Source organism: Podarcis liolepis, assembly GCF_965112155.1.
Source record: "Podarcis liolepis genome assembly, chromosome: 13".
NCBI classification, from domain to species: Eukaryota; Metazoa; Chordata; class Lepidosauria; order Squamata; family Lacertidae; genus Podarcis; species Podarcis liolepis.
In genome coordinates this window covers 35,284,035-35,308,186 of record NC_139573.1, presented here as the reverse complement: position 1 = coordinate 35,308,186, position 24,152 = coordinate 35,284,035, and the positions used below count along the sequence as shown (strand labels likewise).

Sequence of the window (24,152 nt, the reverse complement as noted above, 5' to 3'; positions counted from 1 at the left end):
TTAAGAAACTCCTAGAAGTAACAGATTAGGCTAAGGGATAGAAAAAGATCAATAATGATGATTATTATGGATTACAATTGGAAGTAAGGATAAGAAGTTTGTAATGAAAGAGGATATTGATGCTACAAATATGAAATTGGGAACTGCTAAATATGTGTTATGGTGAAATTCAGACTGGAAGGTGTCAAGGAAGTCTTCTAGCAATGTAAATATATCAGGGAATAAGAAGGAAAAAAATTCTTCTTTTATCTTTTGTGTTTTTATTGTTGTTAAGTTTTTATGTTGTGTTAAATGTAATGTTCTTTTCTGTGTTTATGTTTGTGTATTATAAAGAAAAACCAATATTTTTTTTGGGGGGGGAGATTTTATTGGGTTCCAAAGGAACATCTTCTGGCTCTCTTTGATCCAGATGTTTCACTGCTCCCTAGAGCTTGGACACTGAATAGAACAAGAATCCTGCATTTCTCAGATCTACAGTTCCCACTCTTTCTCATACACCTTTTATCAGTTTTTTTAAAAAATTTAATTAATAAAAGGTGTGTTTATGTAGCACCTTTTTCTGAGCTAAATGGAGGGTATTGTGTACGTTGGCCTGGCCTGGTTCAGGTTAGGGATGGACAAGAGAATGGAAGACGCCAGGAAGAGAAATAGGCACACACTCAGAGTTTCTGTTTTCTCATCTTTGGTGGTTGAAAGAAAGGGAAGATGAGACCACTGGGGAATGGAGTGCATTGCAGTGTGGGCGGTTCTCTGCTGCTCTGTCTCCACGTGCAAGTTGAAGAAGGAACATCTGTAGACAGAAGGTCTGTAATCATAGCCTCCTGCCACCCACCAGCTGTAGAGTGTTGGGCTGGGCATGGCATGGGCCACACACCTCAGAGAACAGTTATACAACTTCATAGTTTGCTTCTTCCCCTGATCTGTTTATCCGTTCAAAGGCTGAATAAGTAGTAGCTGGGTTGTAAGTGGGTGTCGCTGTGGGTTAAACCACAGAGCCTAGGACTTGCCGATCAGAAGGTCGTGGTTCGAATCGCCGCGACGGAGTGAGCTCCCGTTGTTCAGTCCCAACTCCTGCCCACCTAGCAGTTTGAAAGCACGTCAAAGTGCAAGTGGATAAATAGGTACCGCTCTGGCGGGAAGGTAAACAACGTTTCCGTGCACTGCTCTGGTTCCACAGAAGCGGCTTAGTCATGCTGGCCACATGACCCGGAAGCTGTACGCCAGCTCCCTCGGCCAATAAAGCGAGATGAGCACCGCAACCCCAGAGTCGGCCACAACTGGACCTAATGGTCAAGGGTCCCTTTACCTAAGGGGAGTTCAAAGCTCTGCGGAAATGCACGAGGCCTAGTTTTCAGGCCACATGTAGAGTGAATGCCCAGAGAGAAGCGGGATCAGGTGTCAGGGGCTGGACTGAGGAGGAATGGTGGGAGCTGCTACCCCCTTTTTCTGAACCTTCCCAAGGGCAGGAGGACAGTATTGATTTAGAACAGTGGTTTGCAGAAGGGCATATTCTGGAGGGGGAAAGCTGGGAAGTACTGGGTGAGGAACAGCTAGAAGAGGAAACCCCAAGAGAAGGACAGCTGTCAGATTCAGTGTCCTTGGACAGCATTCCTGGCCCTCCCCCTTCACCCAAGATTAGAGGGTGTTAGAACAGGAAGCGCAACAGCAACAAGCTCAGATTACCCAATGTAGGAGTGACATAGATTAATGGGCACGGAGGGGTGAGCAACGCCATTTTTCTTAGAGATATGCATTCCTTGTCTCTCGCTGTGATCATTAAAGAACTTGTCTGGTAAGAACGCTCCTTTTGTTTGATCTGCTCATTTACTGCTGTTGGGGAAGGGATCTGATTCCCCGAAGCCTGACATCACCCCATTGACCCTGACCCTGACCCCAATGCCATTGCATCCCACTCACCCCACTTCGTTACCTCCACAAACAGCAGTGAAGGTCTGGAAAGGAATGTTTGTGCATTGTAAGCATGTTCTACCCTTCCTGTTCAATGCACATTTTTAGCCTGTCCCAATGACCCTTACCTCTGCACCTCGCATCTGACGTGGCGGTGCACTCCTTGACGGTGATCTCGTCCTCTTCGCACACGGTGCAAGGAAAGCAGGGGTCCACGTGGTTCGCTTCGTCAGAGTATGTCCCCAGGGGGCACTTCTCACACCACGTGTTCTGATTTTCCCCACAGGGGTACACGAGGCCATAGCCCACTTCGCAGATCCGGCACTTCCTGCAAGTGTCGCTCCTCTCGTCCCGGTAGTAGCCATAGATGCATTTGCAAACAGTGTTGTCCGACTCCACGCAGGGTGCTAACATGCCTTCCAGGCCCACACATTCCTTGCAAGGCTTGCAGGGCTCCGTGGCACTCACTGCGTCAGAATAGGTGACGCCTGGAAAGAACAAGAGGAAGCAACAGTCATCCATTGGGCGAGAGATGTGAGACATCATATAGAACTGTCTTCATGGGAGAAGCAATCTAAGATGTACTGCTTGTTATACTTTAAAATAAAATTATATGAAGATGATTTATGGATTGTATTCAACACCAAGTAAGCTAGCCAAAATGTATAAAGCTAAGTCAGTGTTGGAAGTGCAAAATGACAAAAGGAACATTCTTCCATATGTGGTGGAGTTGCAAAAAAAGCTAAGGGCTATTGGGAAATGATATATAATGAGATTTAAAATATGTTTTAGTTTATGATTCCCAAGAAACCCAAAGCTTTTCTTTTAGGAATTATAGATAATGATGTTCCAAAAGAGCTGGTTAGCTTATTTAGGTACACGACGACAGCAGCATGAATATTGTTTGTCCAAAGATAGAAAGGAGAGTTCCCAACAAAGGAAGATTGGCTTTTGAAAATGATGGAGTACATAGAACTGTCAAGATTAACACCAATGATTAGACACCAAAACGACGGTAAATTCATTGAGGGCTGGAAACTTTTTTATTGAGTATTTAAAGAACTATTATAGGGAGATGAAAATATGAGCAGGACTTGAAATACGAGCAACAATGTGAATTATTAAAATAAATAGGTGAAATTGGATGTATTGAATAGTATAGGTGAAATATACAGCATTTAAGGGTAAATATGGAAACCATGGAAGTGGAGGACAGGAAATCAATTGATAATGTAATTTATGGTTTATGTTAAAATTTGTAAAGTTTTTTTTCCCTTGTGAAAAATTAATAACCAAGATTTTAAAAAGCCCAACAGTCTCTCAATGAATAAAGAGCCCATTGACAGGTGTCAAAAGGGACTGGGGAGCGACTTAAGACAGCCCATCTAGCCTAGCATCCTGGTCAATGAGATGCTGATAGAATACTTGCAAGCAGAACCTGAGAGTAACCACACTCTACCCACCTGCGTTTCCCAACAACTGGTATTTGGAGGACATATCCGGCTTGGCTAGTAGCCACTGATAGCCTCAGCCTCCATGAATTTGCCCCATCTTCTTTGAAAACCTTCCAGGTTGGTGGCCATCACTGCCTCCGGGGGGGGGGGGAGTGAGTTCCATAGTTCACATTTCTCTAGTTCCATTGACTAAGATTAACCTATGGAACTCACTGCCTCAGGATGTAGCGGTAGCTACTTGCTCAAATGGTTTCAAGAGGGTTTTAGACTCATCCCTAGAGAACAGGTCAATCAGTGGCTCTTAGCCATGAAAATGAATAGAACCTACATGTTCAGAGGTCGTATACCTCTGAATTGCCAGTCCTTTAAAGTCTCTTGACCTCCCTGGTGGCTGGAAGCAAGGTTCCTTCCAGGTCACTTCCAGGATAACAACTGAGAACCGGGGCTTTGTTTTTGGAACACTTAAATGCTGGATGCCTAAAGTTCTTTCAACTGAAGAATGGGTGTGTCGAGTACAGGGGAAAAATTGAGATGTCAAAATTAATTTACCAAACATGTGCGATAAAAGGAAGGAATTAAAACAAAGCAGAATTTTGGATTAGGCCGGTTGCCTTTTATTAATTTTCGTAAACAGGGCTGCAAAACTGATTTGAATAAGTCCAGGTGCTTTGCAGAAATTTTATACAGTTACTTTTGGAAATAGCTCGGTCCTCGTTCTTTGTGTTTTGCTTGCCTTGTGACTGTTAGACTTTTAAAAAATCGTGTTGACACTCCCCACTGCGATTTTGTTCAATTCATGTGGGTGCATCTCCCCTCCCAGAAAGGCTCGCCGGACACCTTCTCCGCTACCCTTAAGGCACCAGGCAAAAACATTCTATTCTCCCAGGCCTTTTAGGTGTTCTCCAACCAGGGCAGGCAAACCTCTGCAGTGTGAGGGCTGCATCCCCTAATATGTAGCCTTCTGATAGCCACATGCCAGAGGTGAGCGGGGCCCCAGATGTTACTCTTGCCTTTATACAGAAGGCTACAGCCCGGCCACATAGAAGTCAGAGTTTTCTTCACGTACATCTCTCCATCCAGGCAAGAAGAGATACATTTCACCAGCCAAAAGAATTGGGAGAGTATGGATCAAGGCCAATGTAAAGGACCCCTGCATGGTTAAGTCCAGTCAAAGGTGACTATGAGGCATGGCGCTCATCTTGCTTTCAGGCCAAGGGAGCCGGCGTTTGTCCACAGACAGCTTTCCGGGTCATGTGGCCAGCGTGACTAAACAGCTTCTGGTGCAACGGGACACCATGACAGAAACCAGAGTGCACAGAAACGTCGTTTACCTCCCCGCTGCAGTGGTACCTATTCATCTACTTGCACTGGCGTGCTTTCGAAGTGCTAGGTTGGCAGGAGCTGGGACAGAGCAACGGGAGCTCACTCCATCACGGGGATTTGAACCGCCGACCTTCTGAACGGCAAACCCAAGAGGCTCAGTGGTTTAGACCACAGTGCCACCTGCGTCCCATGAGGGCCAATGTGACCTGGGAAGAGTCCCAGGGCTCATAGGCCTAGAGGCCAAATGCAGGTCCCCAGCCAGTGTGGTGTAGTGGTTAAGAGTGGTAGATTCGTAATCTGGGGAACCGGGTTCGCGTCTCCGCTCCTCCACATGCAGCTGCTGGGTGACCTTGGGCTAGTCACATTTCTTTGAAGTCTCTCAGCCTCACTCACCTCACAGAGTGTTTGTTGTGGGGAAGGAAGGGAAAGGAGAATGTTAGCCGCTTTGAGACTCCTTCAGGTACTGATAAAGCGGGATATCAAATCCAAACTTCTTCTTCTCTGCGTGCATAAACCCTTATACATTAAGGAATAAGGCAGCAGGGGAGTAAGAAGCAAGCAGTGGCAGGTGGTAGAGGAGGCAGCAGCAGCGGTGGCAAGCATCACATTCCTTGGAAGCCAGATCTGCCACCTGAGGCAACTGCCTCAGCTTGTCTCATAGGTGGGCCGGCCCTGACTCCCACCATCCCTGACTATTGACCAGCACTGGTGGAAATTGGAGTCCCACCACATCCAGAGGGCCACAAGTTCCCAACCCCTGACTTTGAATATAGGGATTAACAGTGTGGGTGGGTGTGCAGATTGATAAAACAAGCTCAGTCGCAACCCCAGATTCAAGCCACCTGCCAACTCTGGCTGCAGGGCCTTTGGGTGAAGCAAGCGTAGCAATATACCAACCCTCCTAATTATGGTCCTTGCTCCCCACCCTCATTTCCTCTCCAAATTAAGTGATCCCAATATGGCTCCTGAAGGATGATGGGGTGGGGGAAGCCTGTTTAGAGTTTGCATAACTGTGCCTGAAGGCAACATTCGCTCGCCGTTCATTGCTGCGTAGTTATAATTGGCTCGTAACAATAAAATTGACCCAACTCTGTTACAAAGATCGCATAGGATGAATCACACACCAGTGAGCATTATAAAGTGTGCCGTGATGCCTAAAGAGGCAATATATTATGATTTAATGGGGGAGTTAAACCAGCAGAAGGAGCTATACAAACACGCTGACTTCGAGTTAAAATAGTTTATTTCGATTTAGCTGTGGCTCCAGTGGGCCTTCCTAGCTGAGGAGCCAGCGCTGAAGATATCCAGTTTCACCCAAGCCAGGGAAGGGGTGCTGGCAAAGGATCAGTACCCAGATGGCAGCATTGCCAAGTTCATGCCCTGAAATAGCCCCTGTACAGAAGGTATGGCATTTCCAGGGGTGGCACTTTCCCCATTGCAAACCTGCAATTGCAAGGAAATCCATGCCTGGCAGAATTCTCCGTTCTGTGAATCATCCACTAGGAATGGGGGAGTGATTTGATTCATTCTTTTGAAAAGAATTCACAAACCGATACATAGCCATCCTGGAAAATTCTCTGAATTTTGCAATACGCTTCTCCAGCCACGTAATGTATACAAAAGTGTGTGTAAAGCGGGGAGGGGGGGGGGAGTGCACTGTATTAAGGGAAATTCCTTTGCAATAAAGTGTGCACTAGGCTAAAATTGCATATGAAAATGTGCAAATGAAGCAGCACAAAAATGTGAATTAATGTTTATGAGAACTGTGGAAACGAGAAAAGCAGAGAAACTAAAATGGACAGATTTGCCCTTCCTCAAGACTAACACAGACACACACAGAGAGACATACACACACATCCTTTCTAGTGCTATTGTCTTCCTCCTAGCTCAACTGCTATGCCATACAAGGCCCAGGTTCCTTGCACAGCAGGTGACAGATGATTTTAGGAACTACACTGGGAATGAAGCATGGGCTGCCTTGTCTTTTGCTTTAACTGGAGATTTATGTTCATCATCATCATCATCATCTTTATACCCCACCCATCTGTCAGGGTTTCCCCAGCCACTCTGGGCAGCTTCCAGAAGAATATAAAAACATAATAAAACGTCAAATGTTAAAAACTTCCCGATGCATCCTGTATCCGGGGACTGTATCACTAGACCTGAGAAGGCTTCCCTCAGTCTGAATCCCAGCAGTGCTGATAAGTCATTTTAGACCCTAGACTCACCAGGACCCAACTGCAACTCCCGTCAGTCTCAGCCAACATAACCAATGGTCGTTTCTATACACACTTTCCTCTAATGTACACATATTTGCTACACCTTATTTGGTTGAAGAACCGCATTACAAAATTCAGAGAGGGATAACTAGATGCCCATTCCTTTTGTGTATTGTTTCTGGCATTGGGTAATTTCCCATTAAGATGCAAACCAAAACAAAATTTCTTCAAGGCATGTGGATGATGCTTCCCTGAAACAAATTACAGATGTTTTCAGGGAAGCAGGAATCCTCGGCTAATGAGCAACTGTCACAACCACGATGTTTGCTTGGAAACAAACTCCACTAAGCATGGAATCTCCAAGCAATTTCAGGCACGCCTTGTTGACAACTTCCTCTTCCACAGGATGGAGGAAGAAATGAAGGGATTGGCTCAATCTCAGCCAATAGGGAAGAGCTGGTCAGTGAGGCTGGAGTTGTGGGAACTGCTCCATACCTGAAGGATCACCTCTTTCACCATATACCTGCTTGGACTCTGAGATTTTCCTCGGAGGCCTTTCTCCAACTGCCACTACTGACTGAGATGTGCTGAAGAGAAGGGAGGCCTTGGAGGAGAGGGTCTATCCTGTGGGGAGGGGCACCCCAGCTGTGGAATGCCCCCACCCCTGGAAAAAAAAATCACCTAACATCTACTTTAATTTCTTTTTATTTCCCCAGACCTTTGAATGCATTTTGGTTTTAAGCTGTTTTTACTCTCTATGATTTGTGTTTTCAGGTATTTATATGCAGGGCCTGATTAAGATTTTTAGAAGCCTTCAGCACTTAAAAGATTTTGGTGCCCCCGTATGTACTGTATCTAATTCAAAATATAAATAATAACAAACCATAAAATATGGTATTCTCAAATTATATTATAACGTTCAGCCTGACTGAATTTTGTTTTTACTCTTTGTGGTGTTGTTGCACTGAATTTACAAAATAATGAAATTATTATTCCTAAACAGCCTTGGCCCTGTATACCTGAAGGAGAATCTTGACTCCCATCATTCAACCCGGACACTGAGGTCCAGCTCCAAGGGCCGGTTCTGACGATTTCCTCACTGCAAGACATGAAGTTACAGGGAACCAGGCAGAGGGCCTTCTTGGTAGTGGCACCTGCCCAGTGGAACATCCTCCCATCAGATGTCCAACAACTATCAGGCTTTTAGAAGGCATATGAAGGCAGGGAAGTTTTTAATGTTTGAGGTTTTATTGTGTTTTTTAATATTTTGTTTGGAGTTGCTCAGAGTTGCTGGGGCAACTTATGCAGATGGGTTGGTGTATAAATGATAAAATTATTAGTATACATGCATATTAGGAGAGCCTTTTTTGTGGAACCTGGTTCAGCTGCAGCATATGGTTCGTGGTAAATCCAGCAATGGAAAATTTCTGTGGTGCTCCCCTTCCTTTGATGCCCTAAGCATGTGCTTATTTTGCTTAATGGTTAATCCAGCCCTGTTTATATGCATGTATATGCATAAAAGTGTGTGTGTGTGTGCGTACATGTGTACCTAGCATTGCTTGGGAATTCCAAGAAACCCAAAATGTGAGTACAGTTTTGAAACCGGTGGTTAAAATCAGTGCAGCCCGCCATCTTGATTCCAAATGGTGTCTAATTGTATCCCAACAAAGACAACCTGCTCCTTGATCTCAGGAAATCATCATGCAAGATTTGGTTATGATGTCTTAAAAGGTGTCCAAATGCATAGCAAACAGGTCAACCACTTTCCAAAATATATAGCCAATACATACATAAATGTATGTTTATCGCTGTCTCAATTATTATTAAGTTTTACATGACTTTATTTCCCATTGTGAGCCACCCCGAAAACCTTGCTACAGGGCAAGCTATAAATACGGCAAGCGAGTAAATAAATGTTGATTTGGCAGCCATACATTGCTGCCATCTCTGTTCCACAGTGGGGATGCGGGGAGCAATGTTTGATCAAGCATCTGTTTTCCCGTCAATTAGCTATGGGAAAGGATTAGGATTCTGGTGTCCAATGTAAACATTGAATAACGATGCCAAAATTGCTGACTTTCCACTGACCCTGCTCTTCGTTCCTGCTTCTCTGGTTTCAGCTGCACTCTGTAGGGAATTAAATAGTGTGTGGAAATCAATCTTTCTGTGCCCTGCTTCAAGTCAAGTCCCAAATTTCCTGGCCTGCTTTTTTCTCTGCGGGATCACCCTCACCATCATTGCCCAAAGGCGTCTAGAGAAGGAGAACTTGTTTCAGATTGATGCAGGAACACACAAGTGCTGGCTATCTAAAGAAATGACCCTTCGTGTAACCAGGTTGCACAGTGACTCTAAAAGGTAAAGGTAAAGGGACCCCTGACCATTAGGTCCAGTCGTGACCGACTCTGGGGTTGCGGTGCTCATCTCGCTTTATTGGCCGAGGGAGCCGGCGTACAGCTTCTGGGTCATGTGACCAGCATGACTAAGCTGCTTCTGGCGAACCAGAGCAGCACACGGAAACGCCGTTTACCTTCCCGCCGGAGTGGTACCTATTTATCTACTTGCACTTTGACGTGCTTTCGAACTGCTAGGTGGGCAGGAGCAGGGACCGAGCAAGGGGAGCTCACCCTGTGATGGGGATTCGAACCACCGACCTTCTGATTGGCAAGTCCTAGGCTCTGTGGTTTAACCCACAGCACCAGGCTTAAATCGCCCCCCTCCCAAAAACGCTCTTAATTCATTTCTTGATTTACCTTCAGGTGTGGTGTTGAGCCTAGGGCTAAGCAAAGCTGCACATTTCAGTTCCTCTTGGTTTCTCATTTGCCCACTCTCAAGTCCAGCCCTCCACATTCCCACATCAGTTTGCGAATGAAAAACAAAACTGCAGCTCAGACTCCATCTTAAGCTAGACTTAAGCATGCCTTTGCAACTGAATTGCCATTTTAAGCCAGGCTGAATAAACCTGCCGTTTCTGTTATTCTGCAACAGGAACTCTGAGGGAGCAAATGTTATTCTTACCTTTTACAGGACTGTTTGTGTGATTTGTGTTTCAAGGTGAAGGGGGGGGGGCAAAACCAGGAGAATCCAGTCTGCCTTAAAGCATTCTGGATTACTTAAACTAAAAGGCTAAAACTAGCCTATCTAAGCTTCCCTTTTAAGCTGCAAAGAGATGCACTCTGCTGAACTCACAAACATGAGGGAGGGAGGATAATAGCTAATAAATATATCCTCTCCTAGCATCTAGACACAGCCCTACACCCCTAATATGCTATTTTGCCCAATATTCGCATTTTCTTTTGCTTTTTTCACAAATATGTGCATTTTTATGCCCGCTTTACCCCAGCTACACGCATTTTTCCTACCCATTATGTGGCTAGCGAACTACACTGCAAAATTCGCAGAAACTCGTTTCGGTTGGCATACTGTTTCAAAAAAGTGCAAAATTGGTGGGTTCGCTGATAAAAGCAAACCGAAGGGTGTTTTTTTCATTGATTCCTTCTGCCGTGTTTTTGCAGCAGTCCAGCTCCTCCACACACACCCTCTCCCTCCCATTGCACCCTATTAATCTTTCATCAGCTGTGTGATCTCTTGAGGACATTCTTGGGAAATAGCCATTTTCCTTCTGAATGGCAGGACGCAAAAAGCCACTCTTCAGATTGAATGCCTCCAACAAAACACACCACGCTCTCATTTAAACTTGCCCTTTGCTGTCACTATCAATGAAGCAGTAGCCTTTGTCACCGGCCTCTCGGGCAAACTCCCGCCTCCCCAAATCCCCCTTGTTAACTCGGGGGGCGGGGCGGGAAGGAAGCAAAAGTAATAGATCTAAATTGCAGGAAGGAGTATTAAGGTTAAATAGCAGAAGGGATGTTTTGAAACGTTAAGAGACTTGAGCGCTGAAAAAAGAAATGTTATCGGAGCCTTCAGTCTTCTCGGGGAAGGACTGATTCCTTGGTGGTGGAGCTGATGGCCCCAGATTCAAATCCTGATATCTCCAAGGATCAAGTAGCACAATCTGGGAAAAGTACGTTTCCGAGCACAATTCAAAGTGTTGGTGCTGACCTTTAAAGCCCTAAACGGCCTCGGTCCAGTATATCTGAAGGAGCGTCTCCACCCCCATCGTTCTACCTGGACACTGAGGTCCAGCACCGAGGGCCTTCTGGCGGTTCCCTCACTGCGAGAAGCCAAGTTACAGGGAACCAGGCAGAGGGCCTTCTTGGTAGTGGCGCCCTCCCTGTGGATGTATTACAGTATTTTTTAAAAATTTTGGAAGCTGCCCAGAGTGACTGGGGAAGCCCAGCCAGATGGGAGGGATATAAATAAATAAATTATTATTATTATTATTATTATTATTATTATTATTATTATTATTATTATTATTTGTTGGATATTCTTGGGAGTCCACTACCCACTAGAAGAAGCAACACTGATCTAGTGGTGCCAAGGTCTTGACCCTCTATATGAGGCTCTTTTGTGTTTTAGTTGTTGTAACCTGCCCTGGGACCACCATAAGGTGGTGATAACTTGGAGGGATGGGATGTGGGTAGGTGAGCAGCCTGTGGAATGTAACATCACTGTAGCAGTCAAGTACAACATTTCCTGTTTGCCCAGAGTGGACACACAGGGGGATGTTACTCCAGCCATGAGGACTTCCTGTCACACCTGGTCTGGAGCATCCTCTTCCTGCATGTGACCAAGTAGATGGGCGTGACCCTGGCAGACCCCATAAAAGGGCTAGTCCCACAGCCACCTTCCCTTCTCTCTTGACCTTTCTTCGCTTTATACCATCTTGATGCTTTTGCTGTCTGCTGGCTCTCAGCCAGCAGCCCATGGGCTCAATCCTCATATAGGATGAACCCACACTCCCTTCTGTAACTATAGGCTAAAGCCCACCTCCAGGATCATACCGTGAACTGAATGTAAGTAAACTTCTTATTACATTCAAGAGAAGACTGTTGTGTCTTTATTCTCTTTTAGAAGGAACCAAGGGGGTTTACCAGGAATCCAAATCTGGACAAGCCAGATTGGATTGCTTATCTCAGAGGTCAGCAAACTTTTTCAGCAGGGGGCTGGTCCACTGTCCCTCAGACCATGTGGGGGGCTGGACTATATTTTGAAGAAGAAAAGTGAACGAATTCCTATGCCCCACAAATAACCCAGAGATACATTTTAAATAAAAGCACACATTCTACTCATGTAAAAAACACTAGGCAGGCCCCACAAATAACCCAGAGATGCATTTTAAATAAAAGGACACATTCTACTCATGTAAAAACACGCTGATTCCCAGACTGTCCACAGGCCGGATTTAGAAGGCGATTGGGCCGGATCCGGCCCCCGGGCCTTAGTTTGCCTAACCATAGCTTAACTCAAGAGATTCTAACGAATCTACTAACTAGCTTCCTGAAATATACAGGAGAATGTACTCTGCTACTGACTCACTAGAGTGAGTGAGGAAGGATAATTTTTAATCAATATATCCTCTCCTACTATCCACAACATTCCCACACAGCCTAGGCAAACAGTCCAGGGGAGGCAAAGAGGGAACTGGAGAATGGAGATATGGGCAGGTTGGTAGCCCAGGCAAGTTGCGGAGGTCTGAGGGTTGGATTTGTCAATGGCTGTCAGTTTGTCAATGGCTGGTGCTATTGTGTTGGAGGAGACACTTGGCAAGCTCTACAATTCTCTGATTTCTGTGAAATCAGCATCCATCTCTACATGCACAGCAGGCGCTGTAACTTTCCAACAGTTTGACCTCAGCCCTGAAAACGCTCTCTTCCATTGTCTCCCGAGACAGACGGATGCCAACAAAAATTACCAGTGGAGGCTGGTGCCCAGTTGGAAGATGGATGGCATGGAGGCTAACAGTCACAGGAGCAAAAGCCAGTGGCAGGCCGAGACAGAGACAGTAATAGGCCAAGCCAACTAATTCCGGCTTCTTCGTCGTCGTCCTCCCTGCTGAATTCTACAAAGGCAACACTGAGGCTGAAAAGAAGGAGGCTGACAGACAATGCCAAGGGTGCCAACTTAAATAAAATATTGGGGGGACCCAGGTAAGCCCCGCCCTGCATAATCAATCACATGACGCAGTGCACATGCACCATTTGAATGGCAATGTCTATCAACTTGGGGGGAGGCTCAAATATTTTATGGAGGGGCCGAAGACTCCTCGGCCCCTAGGAGTTGGCTCCTATGGCCAACATCATCCACAGGACTGGTTGTATTTAAGGAGGCAGGCAGGTGATACCTGACTGAGGGCCGACTGTGCTTGAGGGGACAGTACCTTTCAGGGATTGGACTCAAGAGGGAAAGATGGAGGAGGAATGGTGGAGATCACACACACCCCTTTCTCCTGACGCTGCAGGAGAAGAGGGAGGCAGTACAGAAATAACCCAGAAATAGTACCTCGCATTAAGAACTTTGCTTCAGGATGAGAACAGAAATCACGTGGTGGCAGCGGGAGGCCCCATTAGCTAAAGTGGTGCTTCAGGTTAAGAACAGTTTCAGGTTAAGAACGGACCTCCGGAACGAATTAAGTTCTTAACCCGAGGTACCACTGTATTAAGGCTTGTTGTGTTCTTTTGTCTCTCACTATTAGGATTGAATGAACTCATTAAAAAGGACTCTGCCTTGTTTTCTCTGCTCTTTCTGCAACCAGGGGAGGAATAGCTTTGCCGAAGCCTTGACAGAGCCTTGACGGTGCCCCATAGCTCAGTTGGTTAGAGCGTGGTGCCGATAATGCCAAGGTTTCAGGTTCCATCCCCCTATGGGACAGCTGCCTATTCCTGCACGGCAAGGGGTTGGACCAGATGATGCTCAGGGTCACTTCCAACTCTGCAATTCCACGATTCTATGATTTGCCCCAATGGGCCAACCTCCACTTAGGCCGCTGCCTGCTGCCCCTTGCCAACGTGACCTGAGAACTTGAAGCCGCCCGCTCCAGTCTCTGGAAGAACCATGGTTTTACATCCAGCGCCAACTCAGCGGCTGGAGCAAACAGCTCCCATTAACCCAGGTGGATCCTTCCATCAGGCTGAATTATTGATGGCAACCATTAGACTGGTGCAGAGGAGGGGAGAAGACAGCAGGTTTGCGGGAGGGAGGTGGCTGAGCCAAATGGGCACTGTCTCAGCGGCGGCCTGGAGCGAGAGGGGAAGCATTCAGAAAGCAGAAGGATGCCAAGAGGAGACAGCTACATATTAATAAATCCAACCGCTGCCAGCAATGGGACATTGACGAGTTGCTACATGTGCAGAGTAGTGGTGAACTTCAGCACAATTCTGTGATTTTTATTTCATTTTATTGGTTGGTTCTAATAATAATAATAATAATAATAATAATAATAATAATAATAATAATAATTTATTTATACCCCACCCATCTGAATAAGTTGCCCCAGCAACTCTGAGCAACTCCAAACAAAATATTAAAAACACAATAAAACCTCAAAGATTTAAAACTTCCCTGTACAGGGCTGCCTTCATATGCCTTCTAAAAGCCTGATAGTTGTTTGACATCTGGTGGGAGGGTGTTCCACAGGGCGGGTGCCCCTACCGAGAAGGCCCTCTGCCTGGTTCCCTGTAACTTGGCTTCTCACAGCGAGGGAACTGCCAGAAGGCCCTTGGCGCTGGACCTTCTAACAAAGATTTTGCCGGACCATGAATTATTATTTCTTCTTCTTCTTCTTCTTCTTCTTCTTCTTCTTCTTCTTCTTCTTCTTCTTCTTCTTCTTCTTCTTCTTCTCCTCCTCCTCCTCCTCCTCCAACGCAGTTCCCTTTGCTCCCTCTTTTACCATGTTGATCTCACACAGGGAAAACCTGAGAATTATTTCTTCACTGAAGTTTACCATTGCCTTTTTATTTGTCTTCTTTTAAGGGAAGGGGACTCTGCAGCACTGGGACCCAAGCCAAAGGCTCTGATCTTGCAACCCAACAACGGAAACAGACCGGCGGTGCAGCGCAGATGCGCAAGGGTGTCGCAAGGTCAGGCTTCTGCACGGTAACATAAAACAGCAGCGCATGTGTTTATGCCCACAAACCACCCACAGGCAGCTTAGCGGAGCTAAACACATATGCACAGTGTGGTAGTTTTCAACGAGGTAGACAAACCGTAAATCTGCCTGCTGTAAGCCTTCTTCCCTCCCGTCTCCCCAAACGGAGATCCCAGATGAGAGAGGAAATGTCTCCACTCTGCAGCGTCCTGGAATATGAGGTTGGGGGTGGATAGGAAGGAATGTGTCCCCCAGAATGCAAACCAGACAGGCCCAGCAATGCCTCTGAAGCTGCGCACGTGGGTGACTCCATACAGTCATTTCACCACCACCCCAAGGCAAGAGGCTTCTGCAAACCCACTCCAGGAAAACCCCTCCTGCAGGAGTTTGTTTCTAAGTGTGCATTTCATTTGCTGGATTAGGGCATAAGGAGACAACTGTAGCTACCTGAAGGATCATCTCCACCCTCATTGTTCAGCCCAGGCACTGAAATCCAGCTCTGAGGGCCTTCTGGTGGTTCCCTCACTATGAGAAACAAGGTTACAGGGAACAAGACAGAGGGCCTTCTCGGTAGTGGCGCCCACCCTGTGGAACACCCTCCCATCAGATGTCAAGGAGATAAAGAACTACACAACTTTCAGAAGACATCTGAATGCAGCCCTGTATTGAGAAGTTTGTAGTGTTTGATGTTTTCTTGTGTTTTTATATAAACTGAAAGTTTGCTTATACAGTAATAATAATTTATTACCCCGCCTATTTGACTGGGTTGCTACAGCCTCTCTAGGCAGCTTCCAACAGAATCTAACAGAACACAGCGAAACAGCAGGCATTAAAAACATCCCTATACAGAGCTGCCTTCAGATTTCTTCTAAAAGTTTTGTAGTTCTTTATCTCCTTGACATCTGATAGGAGGGCCTTCCACAGGGAGGGTGCTACTGCCGAAAAAGCTTTTGGCCTCGTTCCCTGTAACTTCACTTCTTGCTTGTTGGTCTGCAAACAGGAACGGAAAACAGGCAAGCAAATATGTTTTGTATCTGCTGCCGCCTTTTGTTGTTCACCCCAGTCCACAATTTCTTTGTCATTACAGGGGTACCTCGGAAGTCCATTCAACTTCCAAAACATTCGGAAACCAAGGCACTGCTTCCGATTGGCTGCAGGAAGCTCCTGCAGCCAATCGGAAGCTGCAGAAGTCATGTCGGACGTTCGGGTTCCAAAGAACATTTGCAAGCCGGAACACTCACTTCCCGGTTAGTGGCGTTCAGGAGCCAAAACGTTCGACTCGCAAGGCGTTCGGGATCCAAGGTACGACTGTATATTTTTCAGGATGCAAACAATATGTTATTAACGATATTCCCTACCCCAAGGCCCCTTGTAATGGATGGTGTAGAAGGAAGTAACGATAACCGAAGTAATTACATTATTAAATCTGGTTCAGAGAGAAAAGGGAGTCAAATAGCATTGTTTTGGGGGAAGATGAAGTGCAGCAGAACAGAAACGGCGCTGGTTGTGGCACAGTGGAAAATAATGTCTTTTTACATCCCTGTCTGTACCAGGATCCTGCAGCTGCACATTTTTTACACTTCAGACTTTCTTGTCGTTTGTTCTATACTGGTTTTGCTGACACCCTGTACCGTGATGTATAAAACTATTGACTTGAAAGAGGTCTTTCAGGAGACTAAGTCCAACTCCCGGCAGGAAAGCTAAAGCTAAAGAATGCCCAAGAGGTGGCTGTCTGGCCTCAGATGGAGGATCTGCAGCAAAGTGGTTCCCGCCACGCCGCAAATAATTGATTCTAAGTTTGAACTGCTCTTACCATTGAGGCATTTCTCCTTATGTTCCGCCTAAACCCATCCTCTTGTAACTTGAAGCCTATTAGATCTACTACCTGTCCCACCCCCTTAGCTGTGATGGTGAAACTGACATGTTTATTATCAGAGAAAAATAATTGCCAACATTTAATAAAGATTGGAAAATAGGAGTGTCCTACCATACCCTCCAGGGACGTGGGTGGCGCTGTGGGTTAAACCACAGAGCCTAGGGCTTGCCGATCAGAAGGTTGGTGGTTCGAATCCCCGTGAAGGGGTGAGCTCCCATTGCTCGGTCCCTGCTCCTGCCAACCTAACAGTTTGAAAGAACGAACTACAAGTAGATAAATAGATACCGCTCCGGCGGGAAGGTAAATGGCGTTTCCGTGCGCTGCTCTGGTTTGCCAGAAGCGGCTTAGTCATGCTGGCCACATGACCCGGAAGCTGTACACTGGCTCCCTCGGCCAATAAAGCATGATAAGCGCCGCAACCCCAGAGTCGTCTGTGAATGGACCTAATGGTCAGGGGTCCCTTTACCTTTACCTTTACCATACCCTCCAAAATTTCTCTGAGGAAAATAGGGACGTTCTAAGGAAAAGCAGGACATTCCAGGGTCAAATCAGAAACCAGGACGACTTCTATAAACCCGGGACTGTCCCTGGAAAATAGGGACACTTGGAGGGTCTGCCATGCCTGTCGTACTGAATCGGGAGGTGCGAATGAACAAACTTCTCCCTCTTTCCTAGTGGTGGTTGCAACACAGGAGAACAGGCTGGAGGTATGCCTAAACACTCCCAAATACGTCTCAGATGCCACTGAGGGCCTGGTTTGGTTCTCGGAGGGCTGACTCATCTGGAAGAAGGCTTTTTTTTTGTCTCTCACAGCTGTGTGCTTATTCTTCTTTATTGATTTGCCCTATCCAGAGTGTCCGCTTTCAGCTGAAATCCCCCAGGGGACCTGCTGCCCTCTTGGCTTTGCATGCACTTCTGCCAGCACATGCCTGCAAATCATGTACGTATAGATAGATAGATAGGTAGGTAGGTAGGTAGGTAGGTAGGTAGACAGATGATAGATGATAGATAGATGATAGATAGATAGATAGATAGATAGATAGATAGATAGATAGATAGATAGATAGATATAGATGATAGATAGATGATAGATAGATAGATAGATAGATAGATAGATAGATAGATAGATATAGATAGATAGATAGAGATAGATAGATAGATGATAGATAGATAGATATAGAGAGAGATAGAGAGATAGAGAGATAGATAGAGAGATAGAGAGATAGAGAGATAGAGAGATAGAGAGATAGATAGATAGATAGATAGATAGATAGATAGAGATAGATAGATAGATAGATAGATAGATAGATAGATAGATAGATATAGATATAATGAATCTGGTAGCATGCAAGATGCAGGTGAACCAATCAGCCCTGGACCAAGACTCCTCACAAGGCCCAGAGCCTTGAGATCACCTTGGGCAGTAATGAAAGTTTGCAGGCTTGCTTCCTTTTTCTGAAAAGCAGCACAGTAGCTTTCCTTCCTTCCTTCCTTCCTTCCTTCCTTCCTTCCTTCTTGCCCTGCCAAATGCCAATGCAGCAAGTCTTCCAAGGTCAGATTATCAGCCTGGTATTTGATACCCAGCCTTTCTGCTGCCATTCTCTGCTGAGGTTAAGTAGCAGCCATTGATTTTGCATGGGAATGTTATTTTTAGTTTATTTTTCACCAGTGCTGTGTGGAGCAGAACCAGACCTTTGTGTCGCTCCCCTGCCAGGGGCACTTGGTGCTTTCGAGGGCTTAGGAGCTCCCGTCTCTCTTGTCCAGAGACACCCTGGAATCACAGACCCTCCAAGTGTCCCCCTATTTTCCAGGGACAGTCCCAGATTTACAGAAGCCATGCCAGTTTCTGATTTGATCCCGGAAGGTTCCACTTTTCCTTAGGGTGTCCCTATTTTTATTGGAGAAATGTCGGAGGGTATGGAGTTATGTGACCCCCAAGCCAACAAGATACAACCTTTAGAAGGCAGCACTATATAGGGAAAGTGATATTTAATATTTTGTGTTTTATTATATTTTTATATATGTTGGAAGCCACCCAGAGTGGCTGGGGCAGCCCAGTCAGATGGGCAGGGTATTATTATTATTATTATTATTATTAACAGCACATCCCTATTTTCATTGGAGAAACGTTGGAGGGTATGCAATCTGCATGCAGTGTTTAAAGAGAAGCTACTGCCAGCAGCAAAATCTCATTCTGTGAAATGCCATCTGAGATGTTGACGTAGAAATATTTGCATCTTAAAGCTGCCGCTTGCTGCCGAGTCCCCTTTACTCTCGACCTTAAAAAAGGAAATCTGAGCAAGTGGTACAGCAGTTCAGGGCTCTAATCAAAGATATTGTTCCTTCCACAAAAGGCTGTCGACTGGCGAACAGCTGTAGCTCAATAGCAGAGCATTTGATTTGCATGCAAACGAGCCCATGTCCAATTCCCAACATCTCCGCCACTGAGGCGTACCTAGGGGTTGGTGAAACCAGCCCCCAGGGGGGCGCAGGCCTAGAGCAAGGGGACACCCCTCTCAAAAAAACACCTATCAAACTATGGAGTGTATGACATATACAGTGGTACCTTGGGTTACGGACGCTTCAGGTTATAGACGCTTCAGGTTACAGACTCCGCTAACCCAGAAATAGTACCTTGGGTTAAGAACTTTGCTTCAGGATGAGAACAGAAATCGGGTGGCGGCAGCGGGAGGCCCCATTAGCTAAAGTGGTACCTCAGGTTAAGAACAGTTTCAGGTTAAGAACGGACCTCCAGAACAAATTAAGTTCTTAACCAGAGGTACCACTGTGTATGTGTGGAAATGTGTCACAGTGAGGTCAAGCACAGCAGAAGCTTCCCGTTAGTGGCATAGCGTGCGTTGGCAGTGCCCGGGACAAGGATTGTGCCCCCAGACCTCCTTGTGGGCATTGCACAGGGGGAAACAGGCAGACTTCGCTACGCCCCATGGCAGCCGCTCCTCACGGAGATTGCCTGCAGGCTGCCGTGTTTGCCCTCTCAGCTCGGCAAGCTCCCTGGTGCTCCTTGGTGGGCTTGGCAGCAGGCCTAGGAGGAGGGCGGCAGAGACTCCAACTGCAGTCCATCCCCGGCCAACTCTCCTTGGCTGCGCAATGTGGGTGGGCATAAGCTGGTCCTGGCCGAGTGGGTGGCTCTCTTCTCTGTGCTCCTGCCAAACAAGGCATACCTCACCCAAGGTCACACACCAGGAGAAGGACTGGCGCAGGCGAGGAGAATTCTGCTGGGCGGGAGTTCCACCCAGGGCCAGGCATCCCTTCACCGGCCACTAGAAGAAGGAAGCACTGCTGCAGCTCTGAAGGCCCAGCCTGGGTGTGGCTTGCCTCCCCACAGCTCGGGAAGGTGACAGCCATGTAGCTTCGCTGAGGGAACCTGTTGTGAGGGAACTGGGTTGTGAGGGCACTTTCTGTGCCCGGGGTTACAGCCCTCCTCTTCCCCTGCATGCTGCACCACAGCACAAAGGAGTGTGGTAAAGTGGTCCTTTTTTTAAGGTAAAGGTAAAGGGACCCCTGACCATTAGGTCCAGTTGTGACTGACTCTGGGGTTGCGGCGCTCATCTCACTTTATTGGCCAAGGGAGACAGCGTACAGCTTCCGGGTCATGTGGCCAGCATGACTAAGCCGCTTCTGGCGAACCAGAGCAGTGCATGGAAACTCCGTTTACCTTCCCGCGGGAGTGGTACCTATTTATCTACTTGCACTTTGACGTGCTTCCGAACTGCTAGGTTGGCAGGAGCAGGGACCGAGCAACGGGAGCTCACCCCGTTTTGGGGATTCGAACCGCCGACCTTCTGATCGGCAAGTCCTAGGCTCTGGTTTAACCCACAGCGCCACCCGCGCCACCCCTTTTTTTAAGGTGGGGGGATGCTAATACAGCTCCTTGCCAAGGGTGCATGGGAGCCAAGTTACTCCTCTGCTCTTCCGGGTAAATCTGGGAAAGCCTGGGCAGTTACTGTCGGTCAGTGTGGACCATACTCAGCTGGGGGGACAACAAGGAAGAGCCTAAGTAAAGCCTGCTGGAGCCAGCCAATGGCCTTTCTAGTCCAACATCCTGTTCTCACAGTGGCCAACCAGATGTCTGTGGGAAACCCGTGAGCAGGATGAGTACAGAACAGCCCATGTCTAACTTGATCTCAGGTGATAAATTCTGTGGAATACTTAACTTGGGATGCTTTGAGATTTTGAAAATTCTTCAAATATGTGAACACAGATCCACTCTAGATGATTTGGGGGGGGGGTGAATATCAGCATTCACCAGTGCACCTGAGTCATCTCAATTTATTTCTTTTAATAAGCGAAATTCGCCTGGAACAGGTAGCACTCCCATGTACTGAATTTCATAGTTTACTGTTTAAAGCAGAGGACTGTTATTAACCGTTTCATTATTTGTCAGTCAGTATGCTTTTTATTGGGACGCAGGTGGTGCTGTGGGTTAAACCACAGCGCCTAGGACTTGTCGACCAGAAGGTCGGCGGTTTGAATCCCCACAATCGGATGAGCTCCCGTTGCTCGGTCTCTGCTCCTGCCAACCTAGCAGTTCAAAAGCACGCCAAAGTGCAAGTAGATAAATAGATACTGCTCCAGCGGGAAGGTAAACGGCATTTCCGTGCGCTGCTCTGGTTCATCAGAAGCGGCTTAGTCATGCTGGCCACATGACCTGGAAGCTCCCTCGACCAATAAAGCAAGAGGAGTGCCGCAACCCCAGAGTCAGCCACGACTGGACCTAATGGTCAGGGGTCCCTTTACCTTTATCCTATTTATTATGTTTTTATTATTGGTGTTCTGTCATGTGTTTTTAATGTTGTACACAACCCTGGAATCTTTTGATAAAGGGTGGTATATAAATTGAACAAAGAAAGAAAATAATAATTCGTGGAATTTCCTGTGTCTGCCTCTTGATCGCCCTTTAGGGGCGATGATTTTAAGCAACGAGGTCATGCACACTTTTCAGGGATGGGCAAAGGATGCTTGTGTGTTACTTACTGTCCAGGCATGGTTCACAGACGGTTTGGTTCATCCCGCAGGGCTGGGCAACGCCTTCCCCAACATTACAGGCTTTGCAGCATTCTCCACTGGTGGTGTACTTCTCGGTGGGGCAGGTCTCCTTGGCCCACGCAGAGCCCTGTGGCGAGAGGCAAGCAGAAGGTGTGTGTTACTCGCTTCCTGAAATGGGATGCATGAACACAGAGACAGTGTGGTGCAGTTGTTAGAGTGTCAGGCTCCAAACAGAATATTAAAAACATGATAAAACATCAAACATTAAAAGCTTCTCTAAACAGGGCTGCCTTCAGATATCTTCTAAAAGTCAGGCAGTTATTTATTTCCTTGACATCTGATGGGAGGGCGTTCCACAGGGCGGGCGCCACAACCGAGAAGGCACCCTCTGCCTGGTTCCCTGTAGCTTCACTTCTTGCAGTGAGGGAACCTCCAGAAGGCCCTCGGAGCTGGACCTCAGTGTCCAGACTGAATTATGGGAGTGGAGATGCTCCTTCAGGTATATTGGGCCGAGGCCATTTAGGGCTTTAAAGATCAGCACCAGCACTTTGAATTGTGCTTGGAAATGTACTGGGAGTCAATGTAGGTCTTTCAGGACTGGTGTTATATGGCAGGAAACTCCCCGCCCATTCCCCTCACAGAGCTACATTTCTCAGAGTGCCCTTGCAAGAGCGATTGACAGCCACTCCAGGAAAACCACTTTCAGGAAAACTAAACTCGTCAGATTTGGCCAGGTTTACCAACAAGTATAGAATTCAGCAAGCTTTTATTGCCTTTGGATTTGTCAGTGATACTTAAGGATTTAGCTTTGTAAGTATCTAGACTTTTTAAAAAATAAGCATGTGAACATTTTCAAGCCTTAAATACTTCATAGAATCCTAGAGTTGGAAGGGAAGCCAAAGATCAACTAGTCCAACTCTCTACTTGATGCCTAACAAAATTATTTTAGCTGGACTTGCAAGGGATGGTCCACAAAGTCAAAAGGATTGAAACTGAATAGGCCAAGGTAAGCCTTGCAAGTCTACAGACAAGGCAGCCCTGTCTACTCTGAAGTAAGTGCTATTGAATTCAATTGGTAAGTGGAGGAGGCGGGGGGACTGCAGCCTAAGAGAAAGATTTATGCCCCATCTCCCAAGCAATTTGTCTCGTCATAAAGCCAGACGATGCTGCTAATAGATTTACTGACTGCAGACCTGCTTCCCCACAATTCTTCCGGAGAAGCACATAACGTCAGAAGGGACATTATCTTCCCAGGAATCCAGAGGCCCAATAATTGAAAATGTATACTTTAAAGTGCTTTATAATCTGGTGCTGGGAGGATTTAGATGCATCTTCTGCCTCTCGGGAGTAGCAGTTAGCTTACGAATAAATATTACCCTTTTCCAAGCAAGGCAGTAATACGTCCAAGGAGCTGTGTGGTTAGGCAGGCAACCTCTAGGGTGGAGCAGAGGTAAAGTCTGCAGCAGAGCTGAGTTAATTCTTTCGGGAGAAGAGCAGGTGCTTTAAAGCTTAGTTATATATTGGCTTGCTGCCTTTTTCGGAGCACAGCGGCTTGTCAGGCCAGGGTCTCGCTCTTAGAACTCCATGACCTCCAACATGCCATTGATCAAAATCGGGGTGCTCGTTTTTCTGGTCCCGAACTCTCGTGGGGGCCAGCTGATTGGCATAAAAGTTTGAGATAAAAAAAAAACCTCTAGCATCTTTGGGTTCAGTAAAGATAAAGCTAAAGGAACCCCTGACCATTAGGTCCAGCCGCGGACAACTCTGGGGTTGTGGTGCTCATCTCGCTTTATAGGCTGAGGGAGCCGGCGTACAGCTTCTGGGTCATGTGGCCAGCATGACTAAGTTGCTTCTGGCAAACCAGAGCAGCGCATGGAAACGCCGTTTACCTTCCCACCAGAGCAGTACCTATTTATCTACTTGCAGTTTGACGTGCTTTCAAACTGCTAGGTGGGCAGGAGCAGGGACCGAGCAACAGGAGCTCACCCCGTTGTGGGGATTCGAACCACCGACCTTCTGATCAGCAAGCCCTAGGCTCTGTGGTTTAACCCACAGAGCCACCCGCTTCCCTCTTGGGTTCAGTACTCAAGGTGCAAACCAGCTGACTCGTGCCGGAGCGCTGGACCAAAAAAGCAGGACATCCCAGGATCCAGTCAGAAGTCAGGATGGGTGTTTTGGGCTCGGGGAGGACAGGACTAAGAGTTACTTAAGTATTTCTTTATCCGGCAGCTTGCTAAGAGGAATCTCACGGCACAGCAAAGTCCCTCTACACACTAACAATTTGGGAAATGGCTACAGTAAGCACTGTATTCAGCTAGGCAGGTGGGAAACAGAAATTTCAGGTGGCCTTGTGTTGAAACTGAGTGTTCATCCAGGCT

At 46.7% G+C, this 24,152-nt stretch overlaps 1 protein-coding gene across 1 annotated transcript in view; it reads right to left on the bottom strand.

Moving 5' to 3' along the window:
• The window catches only part of NGFR (nerve growth factor receptor), a 59,563-nt gene that overhangs the window by 17,339 nt on the left and 18,072 nt on the right, over window positions 1–24,152 (bottom strand). Inside the window, exons 2-3 of the mRNA XM_083470043.1 lie at window positions 21,763–21,901; window positions 2,037–2,396 (exon numbers count right to left, since the gene is read on the bottom strand). Coding sequence (XP_083326169.1) covers window positions 2,037–2,396; window positions 21,763–21,901 — 499 coding nt within the window. The remainder of the gene's footprint in view (window positions 1–2,036; window positions 2,397–21,762; window positions 21,902–24,152) is intronic.